The sequence below is a fragment of the Cucurbita moschata genome, unplaced genomic scaffold (assembly GCF_002738365.1).
Source record: "Cucurbita moschata cultivar Rifu unplaced genomic scaffold, Cmos_1.0 Cmo_Scf00048, whole genome shotgun sequence".
NCBI lineage: Eukaryota > Viridiplantae > Streptophyta > Magnoliopsida > Cucurbitales > Cucurbitaceae > Cucurbita > Cucurbita moschata.
Window position 1 is genome coordinate 944,008 of NW_019268564.1, and position 19,049 is coordinate 963,056.

General features: G+C 38.9%; 3 protein-coding genes across 7 annotated transcripts in view; all 3 read left to right on the forward strand.

The window, feature by feature from the left end:
* Positions 1 to 459: 459 nt before the first annotated feature.
* Positions 460 to 6,316, forward strand: LOC111435308 (potassium transporter 6-like). 2 transcript variants are annotated; one of them, XM_023072756.1, is made up of 8 exons: positions 460 to 930; positions 1,015 to 1,504; positions 1,598 to 1,651; positions 4,013 to 4,273; positions 4,361 to 4,413; positions 4,645 to 4,768; positions 4,856 to 5,110; positions 5,196 to 6,316. In XM_023072756.1, exons 1-8 carry the CDS (start codon positions 892 to 894, stop codon positions 6,233 to 6,235), a joined length of 2,316 nt encoding a protein of 771 aa, XP_022928524.1. In that variant the 5' UTR covers positions 460 to 891; the 3' UTR covers positions 6,236 to 6,316. The 2 variants fall into 2 exon arrangements, with proteins under 2 accessions (XP_022928524.1, XP_022928525.1); XM_023072757.1 differs by having other exon boundaries at positions 1,018 to 1,504; positions 5,196 to 6,235.
* Positions 6,317 to 6,887: 571 nt separating this feature from the next.
* On the forward strand, positions 6,888 to 17,059 carry LOC111435307 (DNA repair protein UVH3). 4 transcript variants are annotated; one of them, XM_023072752.1, is made up of 19 exons: positions 6,888 to 7,172; positions 7,266 to 7,516; positions 8,091 to 8,272; positions 8,357 to 8,465; positions 8,579 to 8,706; positions 8,787 to 8,910; positions 9,285 to 9,362; positions 9,447 to 9,500; positions 9,865 to 10,049; positions 10,222 to 11,188; positions 11,266 to 11,793; positions 12,530 to 12,724; positions 13,539 to 13,624; positions 13,724 to 14,003; positions 14,129 to 14,265; positions 14,778 to 14,862; positions 15,125 to 15,664; positions 15,851 to 16,512; positions 17,005 to 17,059. In XM_023072752.1, exons 1-19 carry the CDS (start codon positions 7,085 to 7,087, stop codon positions 17,042 to 17,044), a joined length of 4,719 nt encoding a protein of 1,572 aa, XP_022928520.1. In that variant the 5' UTR covers positions 6,888 to 7,084; the 3' UTR covers positions 17,045 to 17,059. The 4 variants fall into 4 exon arrangements, with proteins under 4 accessions (XP_022928520.1, XP_022928521.1, XP_022928522.1 ...); XM_023072753.1 differs by lacking the exons at positions 6,888 to 7,172; positions 7,266 to 7,516 and adding an exon at positions 7,649 to 7,870; XM_023072754.1 differs by lacking the exons at positions 6,888 to 7,172; positions 7,266 to 7,516; positions 8,091 to 8,272 and having other exon boundaries at positions 8,565 to 8,706.
* A 1,107-nt stretch (positions 17,060 to 18,166) lies between these two features.
* Positions 18,167 to 19,049, forward strand: part of LOC111435311 (WAT1-related protein At5g40230-like) — an 8,579-nt gene continuing 7,696 nt past the window's right edge. Inside the window, exons 1-3 of the mRNA XM_023072759.1 lie at positions 18,167 to 18,433; positions 18,527 to 18,592; positions 18,675 to 18,788. Of these exons, the coding sequence (XP_022928527.1) occupies positions 18,243 to 18,433; positions 18,527 to 18,592; positions 18,675 to 18,788 (371 nt within the window). The 5' untranslated portion in view covers positions 18,167 to 18,242. The remainder of the gene's footprint in view (positions 18,434 to 18,526; positions 18,593 to 18,674; positions 18,789 to 19,049) is intronic.

Below are 19,049 nucleotides of genomic sequence, written 5' to 3' on the forward strand. Positions count from 1 at the left end.
GGGTCTCCACACCCTTGTAAGAAATATTTTGTTATTCTCTCCAACCGATGTGGGATCTCACAAGTAGCTAATAAGATCAAGTTGTCGGGGACGATCAGGTTCTAAGTATTTAAAAAGATTTTTTTTTTTGTTTGACATGGTATTTAAAAATTATTTTATTTGGGTGAGGGGAGAAATTTTGTATAAATCATCTCAATCTAATATGGGTTTTTGGTGCATTAAATTTCTTGCCATATCAAGCAAAACAATTTGTGATATTGTGAAAAAAAGCATCAAAATTTTCTTTTCCAAAGAGTGGTAGCAACAAATTTGGTGAGAATAAGATGAACAGTCTCTGATCTAAAAATTCCATAAAAAGAAAATAAAACAAAATGTTTAATTAAAAAAAAATTATTGAAAAAAAATTGGTTTCATTTCTCCCTTAAATGCAGTCTTTCAAACTCAACAGTACACAGAAATTGCATTGATGGGGTCAGTTTTTCTTTGTTTTGGTGCGTTCAAACTTTTTCAATCATGCTTGCTGAGCTGAGCATTTCGCCCACTCAATTGCTCTTTAATTGTTCTTCAACAGTTATCACACAAAATCAGAATCCTATGAACAAATCCAAAATATCCCAATTTCAAAATATCCCTCTCCTTCATTTCTGATTTGCTCTGTTCTTTCTTGTTCTTCTTTTAAATTCTCCTTCTAACCAATCGAAGCTTATGTTCTTTGTTCATCATTTTCCTGTTCTTTCTTGATTTCTCCGTTGCCCTCTTTGCATTGGTGGGTCCGCCATTGAAGGCGAGTTACTTGTTTGATTTTACTTTGCATTTAGCCATCTGGGTCATCTTTATTCGCTTTAATATTTAATGGGTAATGGCTATTTTGAAGCTTTGAGATAGCCATTGATGGATCTGGAGAGTGCTATTAGGGGTCACTCAATCAAGGTACTACAAAAATGGCACTCTAATCTGTTCATCGTGTTCTTCATTTTCATCATGTTTTGTTGATTTTGATCGCTTCTGTTTCAGAAGGATTCTTGGAGAGCTGTTTTAACTTTGGCTTATCAAAGCTTGGGGGTTGTTTATGGCGATTTGAGTACTTCCCCTTTGTATGTTTACAAAAGCACTTTTGCTGAGGATATTGAGCACTCTGAAACTAATGAGGAGATTTATGGGATTCTTTCTTTTGTTTTCTGGACTCTCACGCTTATTCCTTTGATTAAATACGTTTTTATTGTTCTTCGAGCTGATGATAATGGCGAGGGGGGAACTTTTGCTTTGTACTCATTGCTTTGCCGCCATGCCCGAGTTGGCTCCTTGCCTAATTGTCAGCTCGCGGATGAGGAGCTTTCTGAGTATACAAAAGATGGGGTGGATTTAACCACTAAGAACACTTGTGGGTCGAGATTGAAATCGACATTAGAGAACCATAGAGTGCTGCAGAGGGTTTTGCTTGTTCTTGCTTTGATTGGGGCTTGCATGGTGATTGGAGATGGAGTTCTTACTCCTGCCATTTCTGGTATTGTTGATTCTTCATGCTGTTCTGTTTTTTTTTCAAATGATTTTAGTGTTTGAATTGATGGGACTTGCTGGTTTTGGATCTTTATGGCAGTTTTCTCTGCTGTTTCTGGGCTGGAACTTTCCATGGCTAAAGAACACCATCGATGTAAGCTTCTTTGCTGGTCTATTTACTTGAATGTTCATGGAAAAGCTGATAAATTCTGATGATTTCTGTGAGATCCCATGTCAGTTGTGGAAGAGAACGGAATATTTGACTAGTAGACGCGTAGACGCGTTTGTGTGAGATCCCATGTCGGTTGTGGGTGTGGAAACTTTTGACTAGTAGATGCGTTTTAAAAACTTTGAGGTAAGGGAAAGCCCAAAGAGGACAAGATTTACTAGCGGTGGGCTTGGGCTGTTACAAATGGTATCAGAGCTAGACACCGGGCGATGTGTTAGCGTGGAGGTTGAGTCCCTAAGAAGGTGGATAAGTAAGAACGCTGGGCTTCGAAGGGGGTAGATTGGGGGTTCTCACATCGATTGGAGAAGGGAACGAGTGCCAGCGAGGACGTTGGGCCCCGAAGGGGATAAGAGTGTGGAAACCTCTATAGAGGGTGGACATGAGACGGTGTGCCAGCAAGAATGCTGAGCCCCGAAGGGGGGTGGATTGGAGGGTCCCACATCGATTGGAGAAAGGAACAAGTGCCAGCGAGGAAGCTGGGCCCCAAAGGGGATAAGGTGTGGAAACCTCTATAAGCGGTGTACATGAGGCGGTGTGCCAGTAAGAACGCTGGGCCCCGAAGGGGGTGGATTGGGGAGTCCCGCATCGATTGGAGAAGGGAACGAGTGCTAGTGAAGCGCTTGGGATAAGGGTGTGGAAACCTCTCGAAAGGGGGTGGATTGTGAGATCCCACATCGGTTGGGGAGGAGAACGAAACATTCTTTATAAGGGTGTGGAAACCTCTCTCTAGCAGACGCGTTTTAAAAACTTTGAGGGGAATCCCGAAAGAGGACAATATCTACTAGTGGTGGGCTTAGGCCGTGTTAATAATTAGTTTTTCGTTTTCAATTGTTATTTTAGTTAGTTTAGCTGCAACATGAACAGGATTCTGGCCACCAATTATTACACAAATTATTGTGGGTCTCTGCATATATGATTGACATTCAAACACCTCAGTTCAAATCGTAGTCAAATCACTATCATGTGAAGAAAAGAAGATAAAAAAGGGAAAAGAGAGGTTAAATCAATACTTTTACTGAAACCCTTTGAACTTTTTTACTGTTGTTTGGCTAGCTGCTATAGGATTTAGACCATTCATCTCTTGGTTAAACCATTACCTTCTAAGACACCATTGAAGTATCCATATCACCCGACTTTGACGAGATCGATCTTTATCGTACTAAGGCTAGTTTTGAGGTAACATCTTTCTGGTAGCGGGTTTTTATCGAACGTCCATTATTGATGATGGGTCCTTTTAACTTGAACTAGTAAAGTTTTCTTTTCTGTTTGTTGGTTGCTGTTGTCTGCTAACAGTGCTACCTTCAAAGATGGTTACTAGTTTGGGCTTGAACAAGCTATTTGGTTGCTTTACGCGTCATCTGCTTGAGATGTTTGGTAATATTTGATTTTTGATATCATAACTGTGAGATTCCACGTCGGTTGGAGAGGGGAATGAAACATTGCTTACAAGGGTGTGGAAACTTCTCCCTAGTAGACGTGTTTAAAATTGTGAGGCTGACGGCGATATGTAACGGGTCAAAGCAGACAATATCTACTAGTCGTGGGCTTGGGATGTTACAAATGGTATTGGAGTTAGATACTAGGCGGTGTGCTAGTGAGGATGTTGGACTCTCAAGGGGGTGTTAGACCCTACATCGGTTGGAGAGGGGAACGAAACATTTCTTATAAGAGTTTGGAACCTTTCCCTAGTATACGCATTTAAAAATCGTGAGGTTGATGACGATACGTAACGGGCCAATATGGACAATATCTACTAGTGGTGGGCTTGGGATTGTTACAAATAGTATCGGAGCTAGACACCAAGCGGTGTGCTAGCGAGGACGTTGGACCCCCAAGGGGAGTGAATTGTGAGATCTCACGTATGTTGGAGAGAGAACCAAACATTCCTTATAAGGGTGTGGAAACCTCTCCCTAGTATACGCGTTTTAAAACTGTGAAGCTGATGGTGATACGTAACGAGCCAAAACGGACAATATCTGTTAGCGGTGGGCTTGAGCTGTTACATTAATAATCTTCGTTCACACTCGACGAATATGCTACACGGATATAACTTTGTTCACATTTTAAAAGCTTTTTTGGCATCCCAGATTCTGCATGTACCGTGCTTGTACTTTCTGTATTTTCTGTATTCTCTCGTACTGTATATACCTGGAGTCATCAATATAAACCTTTAGCCAATATTTCTACTGCATTTTCTTTCTCTTGTTCTTTGTGTTCATCTAGATTGAGTGTGTGTTGTTGTGCGAAGTAAAACATGAAAATGTTAATAGTTCAATGCTTCTGCAGATGTCGAAGTCCCGGTCGCTTGTGTCATATTAGTAATCCTATTTTCACTTCAACATTATGGAACCCATCGAGTCGGGTTTCTGTTCGCACCAGTTGTAATTACCTGGCTCGTGTGTATAAGTTCGATAGGACTGTACAATATCTTCTACTGGAATCCCCATGTTTATCAAGCACTCTCCCCATATTATATGTACAAATTTTTGAAGAAGACCCAAAGGGGAGGTTGGATGTCCCTGGGCGGCATCCTGTTATGTATGACAGGTAATGAGAGTGGCTCAACCCACTGCATTTTTCTCCTAGCCAATCCGTTGTCCTCGAGTTATCTAAACTGACCTGTTCGATATTCAGGTTCGGAAGCAATGTTTGCTGATCTCGGCCACTTCTCGCAGCTATCTATCAAGGTTGTTTTTATACTCAGCTGAAATTTTGAACACGAGTCGTTAGTTTAAGACGAGTACATACTAAAAGTTCTCTCGAGTTCATATATGGATGTAGAATTGTAGCAATATGCTTATGATCGTTTTTTTGATGCTCGAATCTCTGTCGTGTATAAAGTTATCTGATGATGTTATTCAAGCTATTATTGGTTGAAACTCGGAGCGTTTTTCTAATAGAAAGCTGTTCTACTGCAGATTGCGTTTTCTTTTGTGGTTTATCCAGCTTTGGTACTGGCATATATGGGACAAGCTGCTTATCTTTCTCAACATCACGGTGAAGAAAGTAACTATCGAATCGGATTTTACGTGTCGGTTCCTGGTAGGTGACAATTTGGTGCATATGAGACAAGTGAATGAACATACTTGAAATGTCGAATGAGTTCAACTTTGTGTTTTTATGTTTCAGAGAAAATAAGATGGCCTGTACTTGTGATAGCCATTTTAGCTGCGGTGGTCGGAAGTCAAGCTGTCATTACCGGGACGTTTTCGATAATAAAACAGTGCTCTGCGTTAGGCTGCTTCCCAAGGGTCAAAATTGTTCATACGTCGTCGAAAATCCACGGCCAGATTTACATACCAGAGATCAACTGGACTTTGATGATCTTGTGCTTGGCTATTACTGGTGGCTTTCGAGACACGAAACGAATGGGGAATGCATCAGGTATACTCTCCGCACGACTCGTGGTTATGGCTGTTTGATGATTTTTCATGAGTAAAACTGATCGTTGTGTCGTTGTTACCGACAGGTTTAGCGGTAATAACTGTTATGCTAGTGACTACCTGCCTAATGTCTGTAGTCATCATCTTGTGCTGGAACAAAAGCTTTCTCTTTGCCATTGCCTTCATACTCATTTTCGGGTTCATCGAATCACTCTACTTCTCGGCATCTCTCATCAAGTTTCAAGAAGGAGCGTGGGTTCCCATTGCCCTCTCGCTCATCTTCCTACTAGTCATGTACGTATGGCAATACGGAACGCGCAAGAAATACGAGTACGATGTTCAAAACAAAGTCTCAATCAACTGGCTCTTAGGCTTAGGTCCAAGTTTAGGCATTGTACGAGTACGAGGCATTGGTCTTATATACACCGAGCTAGTCTCAGGTATCCCCGCCATCTTCTCCCACTTCGTAACAAACCTCCCGGCCTTCCACCAAGTCCTAGTCTTCCTTTGTGTAAAATCCGTCCCCGTCCCACACGTGAGACCAGGAGAGAGATTCCTCGTAGGAAGAGTTGGACCAAAGGAGTACCGTCTGTATCGATGCATAGCACGATATGGATACCGCGACATCCACAAGGATGGTATCGAGTTCGAGAAGGACCTAGTGTGTAGCATTGCGGAGTTCATAAGGTCAGAGAAGGCGGAGACGAACGTGAAGGTGGAAGATTTGGAAGAGAGCGAGAGAATGACGGTGGTGGGAACGTCGTCGACACACGTAGACGGAGTGAGAATGTGTGAAGATGAAGGAGGAGGAGAGACATCAGAGGTGAGGGAGATAAAGTCAGCACAAAAGGTGAGGAAAAGAGTGAGGTTTGTTGTGCCTGAGAGCCCACAAATGGATGTGGAGGCAAGGAGAGAGCTGGAAGAGCTAATGGAAGCAAGAGAGGCAGGGATGGCTTTCATTATGGGACATTCATATGTGAAGGCAAAGAGAGGGTCAGGTTGGGTGAAGAAAATGGTGATAAATTATGGGTATGATTTCTTGAGAAGGAACTCAAGAGGGCCATCTTATGCTTGGACTGTGCCTCATGCATCTACTCTAGAGGTTGGGATGATCTACCAAGTTTGATTACCCTAAACCCTCTCTTTGTATATAATAAAAGCGTTTTTGTCTAATCTTTCTCTTTTCTTAATAAATTTTGGTTTTGATTTCAGTCGTTTATATTTTGTTTCAAAAATACCGTTTATACCCTTTTCACTAAGCGATGATTGATTCAGTCCCTACCTTTGAAACCAGAAGGAAGGTTGTGCCCTCGATTGTTTTAGAGAAAAGGATCATGGTGCACTAGAACCCTGACAACGAACACTAGCATCTCCTTGCATGCAAGAGGCAACTATGTTAGTTGTTATTTTCGGCTCTATTATGAAAGAAAGCAGCTAACGGCCTAATGAGGGATTTTAGGGGATTTGGGCGATCCTTTCTCTCCTCCCCCATCTCGAGAGGGTTCCGTATCTGTCTCTGCATATGTTTTTAGATCGAACTTTCAAAAGTTTCATTAATGTTTTTTAACTTTTTAAAAAACTTTGAAAACACTGTTAAACTTTTTGTTAGAAGTTCAAAACTACTTTTATTATTAGTATATGAACGGAACGGTTAGTATTACATTTAAAAAATATCGATGAACATTCTGAAGTAATATTAATTATTAATTAAAATTTGCCAATTTTAATAGAGATTTATCATCTTAAAATATTTTGTTGAATTAAAAGAAGGAAAAGAATAATAAAAATTTGACAATATACATTATTTAAAATTTAAGCCATAAAACTAATTACATCGACGACGTCGTTTCGGCCGCCAAAATTTCGACTGTCCTACTGGGCAATTGGCATTGACTATAAATAAGCCAGAGTTCCCGGCGATTGGCGGCAACGACGGACTGAAACCAGAAGCCTCGAGGTCAAGGGACCAACAAAAATGGGAGTTCACGGTCTTTGGGAGCTTTTGGCCCCCGTCGGCCGACGTGTATCGGTTGAAACCCTAGCTGGGAAGAAGCTGGCGATCGGTACAGACATCTCTCTCTTTCACTTCTCTGAATTGTTTTAAGAAAAATTCATTGTCGATGAAGTTTCTTTTTTGGTTTATTTTTCTGTTGAAGATGCGAGCATTTGGATGGTACAATTCATAAAGGCAATGCGTGATGAAAGAGGAGAAATGGTCCGAAACGCTCATTTACTCGGTTTCTTTCGACGGATTTGTAAACTTCTATTCTTGCGGACTAAGCCTGTTTTTGTCTTCGATGGTGCAACCCCGTCTCTCAAGCGCCGGACTCTGATTGCTCGCCGTAGGCAGCGTGAGAATGCCCAGGCTAAAGTTCGTAAGACTGCCGAGAAATTGCTTCTCAATCATGTGAGTTTAGTTTCCGGTCCTTTTCGAGTGTTTTTGGAGTTCTGTGCTGGAAATTTGTCTATTCGTCTACAGAAATTATTGTGCTTATGTTTGGGAATTTTTTCCAGTAGAATTAAGAACTGTCTGTTTTTCAATGGGTGGCGTTTGATTAGACGGAAGTATTTCAAGCTCATTTACATCATTTTGCAGTCCAAAATTAATTGGAATCTCGTTTCACATTGCTTGTCGTATTAGAAGTCCTACTGGATACTGGCGATTCTAAATTTTAGTGACGTCGTTGGATGTATGCCATTTTACTCTTCCAGCAATACATAGAAGCAGATCACTACCCGCTTCCCAGATAGCTTTTGTTCGGTTGGAAACTTAAACCTTCATTTCAACAAAGACGTTTAGTTGTGATTGTATTCCCCGTAAATAAATAGTAATGAAAACAGTTTGTTGTTTTATTTTTCATTTTTCATGTGACTGATCAGTTTGTTGTTGGATCTAATTTTTTTTTATATTTAATTAAATTCCTAGTTGCAACTTGCAATTGTGTGTTAAGTCTTGAACTATTCTACCTATTGTTTAATAGCTCAAGGAAATGAGGTTGAGAGAACTGGCTGAGGGTATAAAGAACCAGAAACAGCAGAGGAAGCAGGATGTTCCAAAAAAGAAGACCTTACTGAACCATAACGAAATTGTAGATGGTACTTCTGTTTCAGAAAGGAGCAAAAGCGTCCCAAACAGTGGCAATCATGAAAATCTGGATGGAATGTGAGACAAGTCTTGTGAATACAGCTGCAATATGTAAATACATGGAAGAATGTCATGTGACAGGTTTTTTTGTTGATCAATTAGGGTGGCAGCATCAATTATGATCGAGGAGAATGGGTTTTTCTCGAGTAGTGCCCCCTCTTTTTCTGGTGTCACTCTTCCCAAAAAGGACAGAGGTGAACAGTCAATTCTGGTAAGTTTGCTGCCTGTGTATATCAATAAGCTTCAAGATTGGGTCTAGTATTTCTTTTCCATAAATTGGAAGGTGAAAGACGAGAGACCTGACAAACAGGATGTTGGATCCAGAACCAGAAGTACAAGAATGACTCAAAGGGCAAGAAGATTTTGTCAGATGAAATTCATGTAGTGGGAAGTGATTCCGAAAGGATGGAAGTGGCCTCAAGAAGTGCCCATCAGCAAAATTTAGATGAGATGTAAGGTGCACTTACACGGGTTATATCTCTATTGTCAATGTCTTATGTTGATCACATTCTTTCTGCTGTGATTATTCTAGGTTGGCAGCATCTATTGCAGCAGAGGAAGCTAGAGGTTTGAATGAAAATATATCAGTATCTTCTGCTGCGAATCTGGCAGGTGAAGATATGGATGATGAAGATGAAGATGAAGAGATGATATTGGTATGCTGTCCCTGGCAGATTTCTGTTCATATGATTTTTAATCAACAAATTGTTCTTTACCACAGTGGCTTTCTTAAATTATTCTCATATTCACGAAGTTAGAAGCTTTAGGAAGCAAACTTCGATGGTGTTTGTGTCATTGGATATCAGTCATAAGTCAGCAGATATGAGGTGCAACAGTGACCTTTACCTGTGAAAATCTGGATGTTTATAGGATAGTTTTCGCTCTTGCACATTTCTTTGTGCAGAATGAAAATACTAACTAAATAATATTACTTTTGAGATTGTGAATCTTAGGCTTACTGGAAATCAAGGAGCCCTCAACTTGTAAGTTATTAATTGTGCCCATCATATGTTTTTATTTACTTTGCCAGCCTGAAATGCACGGGGTAGTTGATCCTTCTGTATTGGCTGCTTTGCCACCGTCAGTTCAACTTGATCTTCTTGTTCAGGTAAGTTTCAGTATATGTACCATGGTTGGGTAGTGATGTAACTTCATGCTGGCACATGTTAATGCAAACATATTCTTGGTGCAGATGAGAGAGAGATTAATGGCAGAAAACAGACAGAAATATCAAAGGGTCAAGAAGGTTGGTTCTGAAATGGTTCAATATGCATCTGTCATATATTTTAGGGCCTCATCTACTACTCTTTTACACACGCACTCTAACAAATGCATGTAAGAAATGTACTTTTCATTACCAAATAGGGAAGAACAAGGGGGAAGATGAGATATCGTTCATACCATAGATTATTGTTTCTTTAGGTAGACTTACTATCCTTATGATTTCCATAATTGTTGATGAGATATGGGGTAGTTTTGTGCAAGTGTATTCCATTTCTTTGAAGAAGCTCCGTTGAAGTTTCATTTTTTTATTTTGTGTGTACTTCTGTTGCCCCTCTCCTCTAATGACTTTCAATCCCATCTTATTAGTTGATTTCATTTTATTATAGGATCCTGCAAAGTTTTCTGAGCTACAGATACAGGCTTATCTTAAAACTGTTGCTTTTCGCCGGGATATTGATCAAGTGCAGAAGGCTGCTTCTGGGAGAGGTGTTGGTGGTGTACAGACATCAAGAATTGCCTCTGAAGCAAACCGGGAATTTATTTTTTCATCATCTTTCACTGGTGATAAACAGTGAGTTGTTTAAACTCTGCTCAAATTCGGTTATTTTAAAAGATCAATGTGCATGATAAAGTAGTTTGGACAGATATTTGAGAGCTGATTTAAGTTGTTCCTTTTCCCTGAAAGCTTGCTTGTTTGGGATTTATAAAATATTTTAGATTCATGAGATGTTTGATTTTCTCAGGGTACTTACATCTACTAGAGCTGAGAAGAACGGAGACAAAAACCTACAGGAACCAAGGGTTCAGCAATCTTTGAGTTCCCTGAATAATACAGACATTCCTAGTACATCCAATGGTCTGGCTCAATCAACCCCTGATAAGTCAGGGGTTTTTGAGGACAATATCGAGACATTTTTGGATGAGAGGGGACGTGTTCGAGTTAGCAGAGTGAGGGCCATGGGGATGCACATGACTCGTGATTTAGAAAGAAACTTGGATTTGATGAAAGAGATCGAGAAGAATATCAATGCAAATAAGGTTGCAAATCCTGAACCCATGCAAAATATTGAAATTTGTAATCCAGAAAGCTCTTCTCTTCGAAGCCAAGTTTTAGATGTTTCAAATGAAGGCATCGATGAATCCATTAATAAGTTGGATGAGAGAGGTGCAGATTCTATGCTGAATGAAGACACTGCTATAGAAATATTGCTAGAAGGTGAGGGTGGGAAGTCTTTTGATGGTGATGATGATCTATTTACTCATTTAGCCGCTGAAAATCCCATTCAAATGGCTTCTTTTGACATCTCGTCCCAAAAACTCTCTCAAGATGGTACTACAGATTCTGGTTGGAAGGAAGCACTTGAAGGAACCATTAGTGATGAGAGTGAAGTCGATTGGGAGGATGGAGTTTGTGATCATGTAAACCCAGTTCCTTTTGAAGATGAATCAGGAAAGTCCGTTTCCAAAGGTTCTTTGGAGGAAGAGGCTGATTTGCAGGAGGCAATAAGAAGAAGTCTGGAGGATGTAGGAGATGGAAAATCTGGCCCTGTATCTCTTGAACATGAGCAACCACAATCACAACCATCAATTGTTGGAAAAATGGCCGAACAATGTACGAGTGTCGAAAATGAGAATGTGATTGGACTTGAAAAGATGGATAGTGTTGATGGAATGAATTGGTCAAATGCCAAGGATTCTATCTTGAAGAAGGTAATCTCTAGACTCTAGTTTGTAATCTAAAATTCTTTTATGTGAAGCAGTGTCCTTACTTTGAACTGTTTATCCAGGGAATGACTGAGAGTTCATCTCAAGAAAAGCAATGTTCAGAACCTGTTGTGTTGTTAGATACCACAATTGCAGAACAGTTAGATGCTTCTTATAAGGATACTTCATTTTCTCTTCAAGAGTCAAATGAAAGCAGTGATACTCTTAAGTCCTTATCTAGGGATGCACCTCGTGCTACTCAGGTTGGGGATATGATAAATAGTACAATGATTGAGCCTGCTTGTCGTATGGTTGAGATGGACGGTGTTAACACTCCTGATGTTGATTCCTCCACAAAAGATTCTGCCTTCGAAAATCATTTCAAGCAGAATCTTCCTGTTGAGAAGCATAGCAGCGATCTTTTGCTCGAAGAAGAAGTTGGAAAAGGACATACAGTTGAAATTAGCAAAGCAGAGACTGAGGTTACAGAGGATGAATTGAAAAGTAGAATTTCAATTCTGGAGCAAGAACGTCTTAATCTTGGAGATGAGCAGAAAAGACTTGAGCGTAATGCTGAAGCTGTCAGCAGTGAAATGTTCGCAGAATGTCAGGTCTGTATGGTTGATTTTCATATATTAGTGGGGAAGTCGGTTTTGTCAGTTTGATTATTTATTTTATTTTGTTAATACACTTGCAATGAAGTTTAGTCCCAAAAGTTGAATTTTCTTTTCTTGGGAGGGGGGAAGAAGGCTCGAAGAAATTTGGCTCATGATTTGGTAATTCTTAGAAGTGAAAACGCCTTTTGGGGTGTTTGGAGTGTGAGATACACTTGGGGTGAATTTGGCTTCCCAAGCCTTACCCACATTTGTTGGAGTTGCAAACTTGAGTTTAATTAGAAAAACTGACGGGGTCAAGCAATTTAATTGGAAAAACCAACCGATGCTCAAACAACAACCTAATTCATGTTCTCCTCTCATAGCTTCCTATACATCCAATCTAAACAAAGTTTTTCTAAACCCAGGCTCCCTGAGCATTTCACTTAGACCCAGATTTAAGATTTTGAACCTGCACTAAACACCCCTTTGTGATTTGAAAATCCCAGGTAGGCGCTCCTAGGGGATTTAACCCATTAAGTCTTGGTAGTCGGGGATTTTTATTGTCATGACTGATTTCAGCAGTTTGGTGCACTTTTAACTTTTTCTCTTAACTACTACTGTCTCAACTTTCTTTTACTTGATGATAACTAATTAGTATAAATAAAGTCTATTTGCAGTACTATTTGAGTTCCCTCTTTCTGAGAATGGAGATAAAAAAACTAAAATTTTTAATTCATCTGATTCCCTGTAGGAATTACTGCAAATGTTTGGCTTACCATATATTATTGCTCCTATGGAAGCAGAAGCTCAATGTGCTTATATGGAACTTGCAAACCTCGTTGATGGAGTGGTGACTGATGACTCTGACGTTTTCTTGTTTGGGGCAAGAAGTGTTTACAAGAATATATTTGATGACCGCAAATATGTTGAGACATATTTTATGAAGGTCTGAATCTGGTAGAGCTGCCTGCTTGTTCTCTCTTTATTATTATTATTATTATTATTATTATTATTATTATTATTATCAGCATTGTCATGCGGAATTACATTTAATTAATTTTGTTGGTGGTGATAATTTAACCAATATTTTAACTCTTGAATAGTTTATAAGTGGCATAGGTATAAATCAACTTGGGTTTTTCAAAAAGCATGCTTAATTTAGAATGTTTTCCTTGCTTATCTAACTCACCGGCTATTGTTTGTGCGAGTTCTCTGCATCATTAGGTTTATTATCTGGGAGTGATACACTAATACTGTTTGGTTTAATTGTAGTTTGTGCCTCTTGTTTTTTCTCAATGAAAGTTGAGCGTCTTATAAAAATAAAAGTTATTTGGGAGTGATACAATCAGTTTATCCTTCACTCGGATTGCTCTTCCTGATGTTTTCTTCTTATTATTACTTTTTTGAATTATACTTCTTTTGTTATCAAGTCAAGCTGGGGTGCTTTTTGGTAAGGTTTTGTTGGGTTAAAATTGTGGTCTCCATCAATTGACTTAGATTTTTATTTATTTATTTATTATTATTATTTTTTTTTTTTGTATCCATGTACTCTATGATTTACTTTCAGATTTCTGAGGATTTTATTTCCTCCATGTTATGATCCTTTTTTTTTTAAAGAAAAAACTGTCCATCTTTGGAAATGTTGATGCCTTTCTTTTTCTTAACTTTTCTTTTAGAAGAATTGTTGTTGAAAACTTCTGAAATTTTCCTATAGCTTGTTGCTTAACAAGCTGCCCATTGTACTTTTTCTGACTTTTCAGGACGTTGAAAATGAGCTTGGTCTGGACCGAAACAAGTTAATTCGCATGGCACTTCTGCTTGGAAGTGATTATACAGAGGGCATTAGGTAACTTACACATGCATGATCCTGCCTTATTCGTAAGAATTTATCCATTGCAGGGATGTAGAATTTCTCTGTCATGATAGATTTCAATTGTATGAGCAGTGGGATTGGCATTGTTAATGCTGTTGAGGTTATGAATGCATTTCCGGAGGAAGATGGACTCCATAAATTTAAAGAATGGATTGAATCACCAGATCCAAGCATTTTAGGGACGCTTGGTGCAAAAACAGGGTTAAGTGCACGTAAAAGAGGGCAAAAAGCAAGTGAGAATGACGCACCTTGCTCAAATAGCAGCGTAAGGGATGGTTCTGCATCTGAAGAGAACATTGATAAAGATCTGAAGGAGAACATAGATGTTAAACAGAATTTCATGGTTAAGCACGTGAGATATTTCTCTCTTACTCTATACTTTCTGATTCACAGTATTTTTCTTGACCAGGTGAAGGAAGATTATTTTATTCCCAAGTTTTTCTCACCTACTTATGATTATTTCATGCCCATATTTAGAGAAATGTTAGCAAGAACTGGCATATCCCTTCTGAATTTCCTAGTGAAGCAGTCATTTCTGCTTACATCTCCCCACAAGTGGACAAGTCAGCAGAACCTTTCTCCTGGGGGAAGCCAGACCATTTTGTCCTTCGCAGGTGAGACATTATGCTTCTAATATTGATAAATATTATCTGTTTGACTTAGTTACGTGGTTCATATATTTTCAGTTTTAGCAGCAATCTTTACGCTGAGACCTGTTTCTCTCTTAAAAGTTTCTAGTTATGTAACCAACATCATTACTTTTTGAGTTTCACCTATCGTATGAATTGGAACGATATCGCATATTCATAGTCAATTTCTTATTCAAGTAGGTGGAGCTTCTTCTTCGTTGTTATTATCAGTAAATCTGGCATAGTTGTTTCTTCTGGTATCTTTATTCTAGTGGAGAGCTTCCTCTATTCGTTGGTTGTTTATCTCTTGAAAAATATAGCAAACAATCCCATCAATATTTTTGGGCTCACTGACGGAGTTGAGCTTTATTATACATGATGTTTCCTGCACTTCTTTACATTGGTGAAGTAGAGCCTACTTCTTTATGTTTAGAAAGTTGGATATCCACTGTACATATTATATATACTTACAATTCAACTTGCTCTGTATGCTGCAGATTATGCTTGGAAAAATTTGGGTGGGAGAACTCGAAGGCAGATGAGTTGCTTTTGCCTGTCTTAAAAGAGTATGGCAAACATGAGGTTAGTTACTTCCACTGGTGTCTCTTAGGACCGCAAATGTTTTTGTTGAACCATCAACTGAAGGAAAATGGAGGGAGGGTGGGGTTCTTATGTGGAAGCCATCTTTAGCATATCTTTCAAAACCATTGAGTTTACAAATATGAATGGGTGTTCTATTTTGTGTGTTTTTGTCCGTGCTGTGTCCTTTTCCTGTAGTACACAAAATGATTAAAGAAGAAATTGAATATGCTCACATTTTCATGTTTATTGTTTTTTTTTGTAGACTCAACTACGATTGGAGGCATTTTACACTTTCAACGAAAGGTTTGCTAAAATCCGCAGTAAGAGAATAAAGAAAGCTGTTAAAAGTATTACTGGGAGCAAGTCTGCCTCGTTGATGGATGAAACCGTGCCGAATGTCTCTGTAAATAATCAAATAAATCTTTCTGGTGAGACTCAGAAGAACATGTCTGAGAAGTGTTCATCAGAAATACAAGGTGCTTGCTCGAATGAAGATAATGTAGATAATAGACTCCGAAAACCTTCCAGGAAAAGGCAACTAGACAGAGAGCAATCGCAACCTGCTAAGGATCGAAAGCTAACAATGAAGGAAAAAGGAAAGCGAAGTAGAAATGAGGGATCACATTCCGAGAGAGGTAGAGGTAGAGGTAGAGGGAAAGGGAGGGGGAGAGGTCGGTTGGCATTGAAAGGTAAGAGTCCTATTACTGAATTCGTCGGAACCAGCTCCAGTGATGATGAAAGTGAGTTCGATGATCAAAAAATTGATTTGGAGAACGTGCAGGAGCCTCAAGAAAGGAGAAAAGTAAGTTTGAATGTTACTGATTCCTTCTTTCTATTTTGTGCACAATTGCTCATCTTTTTCTTGTTTGAGACCTTACAACATCTGAGATTGATAGATGTGACGTTCTGAATGAATGGTTTCTTATTTCTAGTAGATACTTTTTCTACGATAGCTTAGTTTTCCACTGATTTGTGTTCATTGATACAGTCGTCACGGGTCCGAAAATCTGCAAGTTATAAGATGGACGATGCAGATCAAGATCAACCATCAGATCACAGTGGGTATAGATTATCCAATGATGAAGCCAACGACGACAATGTGGTCCAGGGTGGGTACACAGGTCCTGAAACTGTAATGATCCATTCGGAAAATACAGAATGTGATTACGAAATACCGAAGAGATCGCCTCTAAGGGATTATCTTGGAACTGGAGGTGGTTTCTGTCCAACAGAAGATGAAATGAGCCGGGAAGCAATGTGCCAGAATAAAGACCCTGCCTTGGAGGCTAGCAATAGTGAAGACTACCTCACACTGGGGGGTGGGTTCTGCTTAGATGACGATAACGAATGTGTTGACCCGGTTGCACATCTCGACCAAGCAACCGCGTCAGAGGTCCCCAAAGATGGCTCTGAAGATGATCCTGACCAATCAACCTTCCATCCTGAAAAAGATATAGGCGGAAACCAGCTCAATGAAGATACGTATCCACACGGAGAATCTCTACTCGATGTGGGCGACCCAAATCCTGCAAGTTTTCCAAACTCTTCCCGGGTAGGTGAGGGCGTGCAAGAGGAACCCAAGGATCATTCTGTCCGGGCATTTGGAGGGGCTCTTAGTGCCATGCCTAATTTGAGAAGAAAGAGAAAGAGGTACTGATTTCTTCAATGAGTTCCTATTGCCTACCTTTTTTAACACATGCTTAGGAAGTTCTAATTTACGTGATCGAATCGAGTCTAGTCGTTAGCTATTCACGGAGATTATTGGCGATCTTTATGAAATTTTAGAAGCAAGATTGTTGAGTTTTTCAACTTTAAGAGACTTCAGTGAAAACTAGTTCATATTTTAGGGGGTGAACACTAATTAACTTGCAAACAGAGATGCATTCTTCTGCGTTGCAATGTATTGTATAAATTTTGCTGATTTAGTATGTTTAAGCTTATTTCTCAGTCTTAGAGTCAGAAAATTTTGAATTTATTTAAAACGCGCAATGATGATTGTTGGAACTTCTTTTAATCTATGTTTAACAATATAATATTCGTTCGTTTTATTAGTATGTATTTTCTAACTTCATCTTCTTTGATGGATGCACGTTTGCAAATATGTATAAAAACCATAGTTCTTGACAACATGAACAAACACAGGTCTAAAAGAACTGAAACCGGAACAACTCGAATCATCTAACTCGAAGCGTAAGTGTTGGGTTGGGTTAGATTCTTGTTCGGTTTGGACTAAGTTCGGTTGGATTTTTTCTTGATTTGAATTTTGAGTTGAATTTTGGAAAATTGAAATTTTGGGTTTGTCAAAAAAAAAAAAAAAAAAACTTCTAAATCTAATCTAGTACGAAGATGTTAGTGATGCATTATGACTTGTAAATGTTCGATATTTGAGTTTATGAGACTTCAATTATTAACGGGACATGTATCGTAAACCAATAAGAATTTTTAAAATAATCAAGAGAAAAATAAACGGTGATAGCTGCCCCCACCAAATGAGCCGTTCAAAATTTGGAGCTAACATTTCAATTCGAAAATCCACGTAGAATCGCAACGAGACGAAAAAAGGTAGACTGAAGCATATGAGTGAAAATGGTATAGAACCTTTAATCGACCATGGGGCGTATTCGACCCTTACCGACCCAACTTAGACTAGGTTGGATGGTGAACATTATACGATGACGATATTTTAGGTTGATAAAAAAAATAAAAAATAAATAGGGGGCTTTTAGCAATGATAGCTGCCCCCACCAAATACACATAGAATAGCAACAACCTTTAATCGACCATGGGGCGTATTCAACCCTTACCGACCCAACTTAGACTAGGTTGGATGGTGAACATTATACGATGACGATATTTTAGGTTGATAAAAAAAAAAAATAAATAGAAACTTTCAGCAATGATAGCTGCCCCCACCAAATACACATAAAATAGCAACGAGACAAAAAAGGTAGATTGAAGCATATGAGTGAAAATAGTATAGAACCTTTAATCGACCATGGGACATATTCAATCCTTACCGACCCAACTCAGACTAGGTTGGATTGTGAACGTCCGATTCATTCGGACAACAATATTTTAGATTGATAATTATAAAAAATTTTTTTTTTTAAAAAATACCCACTTAATCTACTCAACTTGGGTACACCTCAGCAATTATTGAGAAATGAGAGTTTTCTTTATAAAAAAAATATCCAAAAAAAAAGTGTCCAATGAAAGCATTACTCAAAATGTACTAAAAAGACAAATATCAAAACACAAATTCCCAAACTAACCCTTCTCTTCCTCCTTCAGACTCAAATAAATTACCCAACAAATTTGGAGAAACTCCACTTTCGGCGCTCTCCTATCCACAGCGAGAATCAAGATTCAGAAAAAAATCAATGGAGCGCAGTTTTCTGTACAAGGAATTCGCTCCATTGATCGGAATGATCGCCGGCGAGTGCGCTACCGTCGGCTCCAACACCGTCTACAAAGCCATTAGCGGCCATCAAATTAGCTTCTATGTCTTCACCTTCTACACTTGCCTCGCCGCCGCTCTCGTTCTTCTTCCTTTCGCCATCATCTTCCGCAGGTCTCCGATTCCTCCAATTCTCTCTAATCGTTTGCTTTTTTTCTCCGCTCATTTTTCCCTAACTGTATTCATTTCGTTGCTTGGAGTTTTCAGATCCGGCGTTTTTCCATCCAATAAATCCTCGTTCTTCCTGAGACTGATCTGCCTCTCCGCCATGGGGTATGATTTGAGGTTTATTTTCATGGATTGAGGCGTGTTAATCGGATTGCGATTGAAATTGTTTGATTGTTTGTGATTGAAGAGTTGGATGTCAGCTGTTTTCCTATAAAGGATTGGAGTACAGTTCACCGACGCTTGCTTCCGCCATTAGTAACCTAATTCCTGCTCTCACTTTCATCTTGGCCGTTCTCTTCGGGTATCTTTTTCTTCCCCTCTTTTTTTCTTACCGATAAGTTTCAATAATTCCTTGAAATTTCTTGTACTAATTAATGGTGGTTAGTTAATTTATTATTATTAAAATAAATTTAATTACTCAATAATCATAAGTTAATTGTGTAAGTTATAGTTCAAAAATCAAATATAAATACACATAATGGAAAAAAACTAGAGAATTATATTAAAAAAATAACAAATAGAAAAAATAGAAAATAGAAGAAAAAGAAAGAATAAAGAGTAG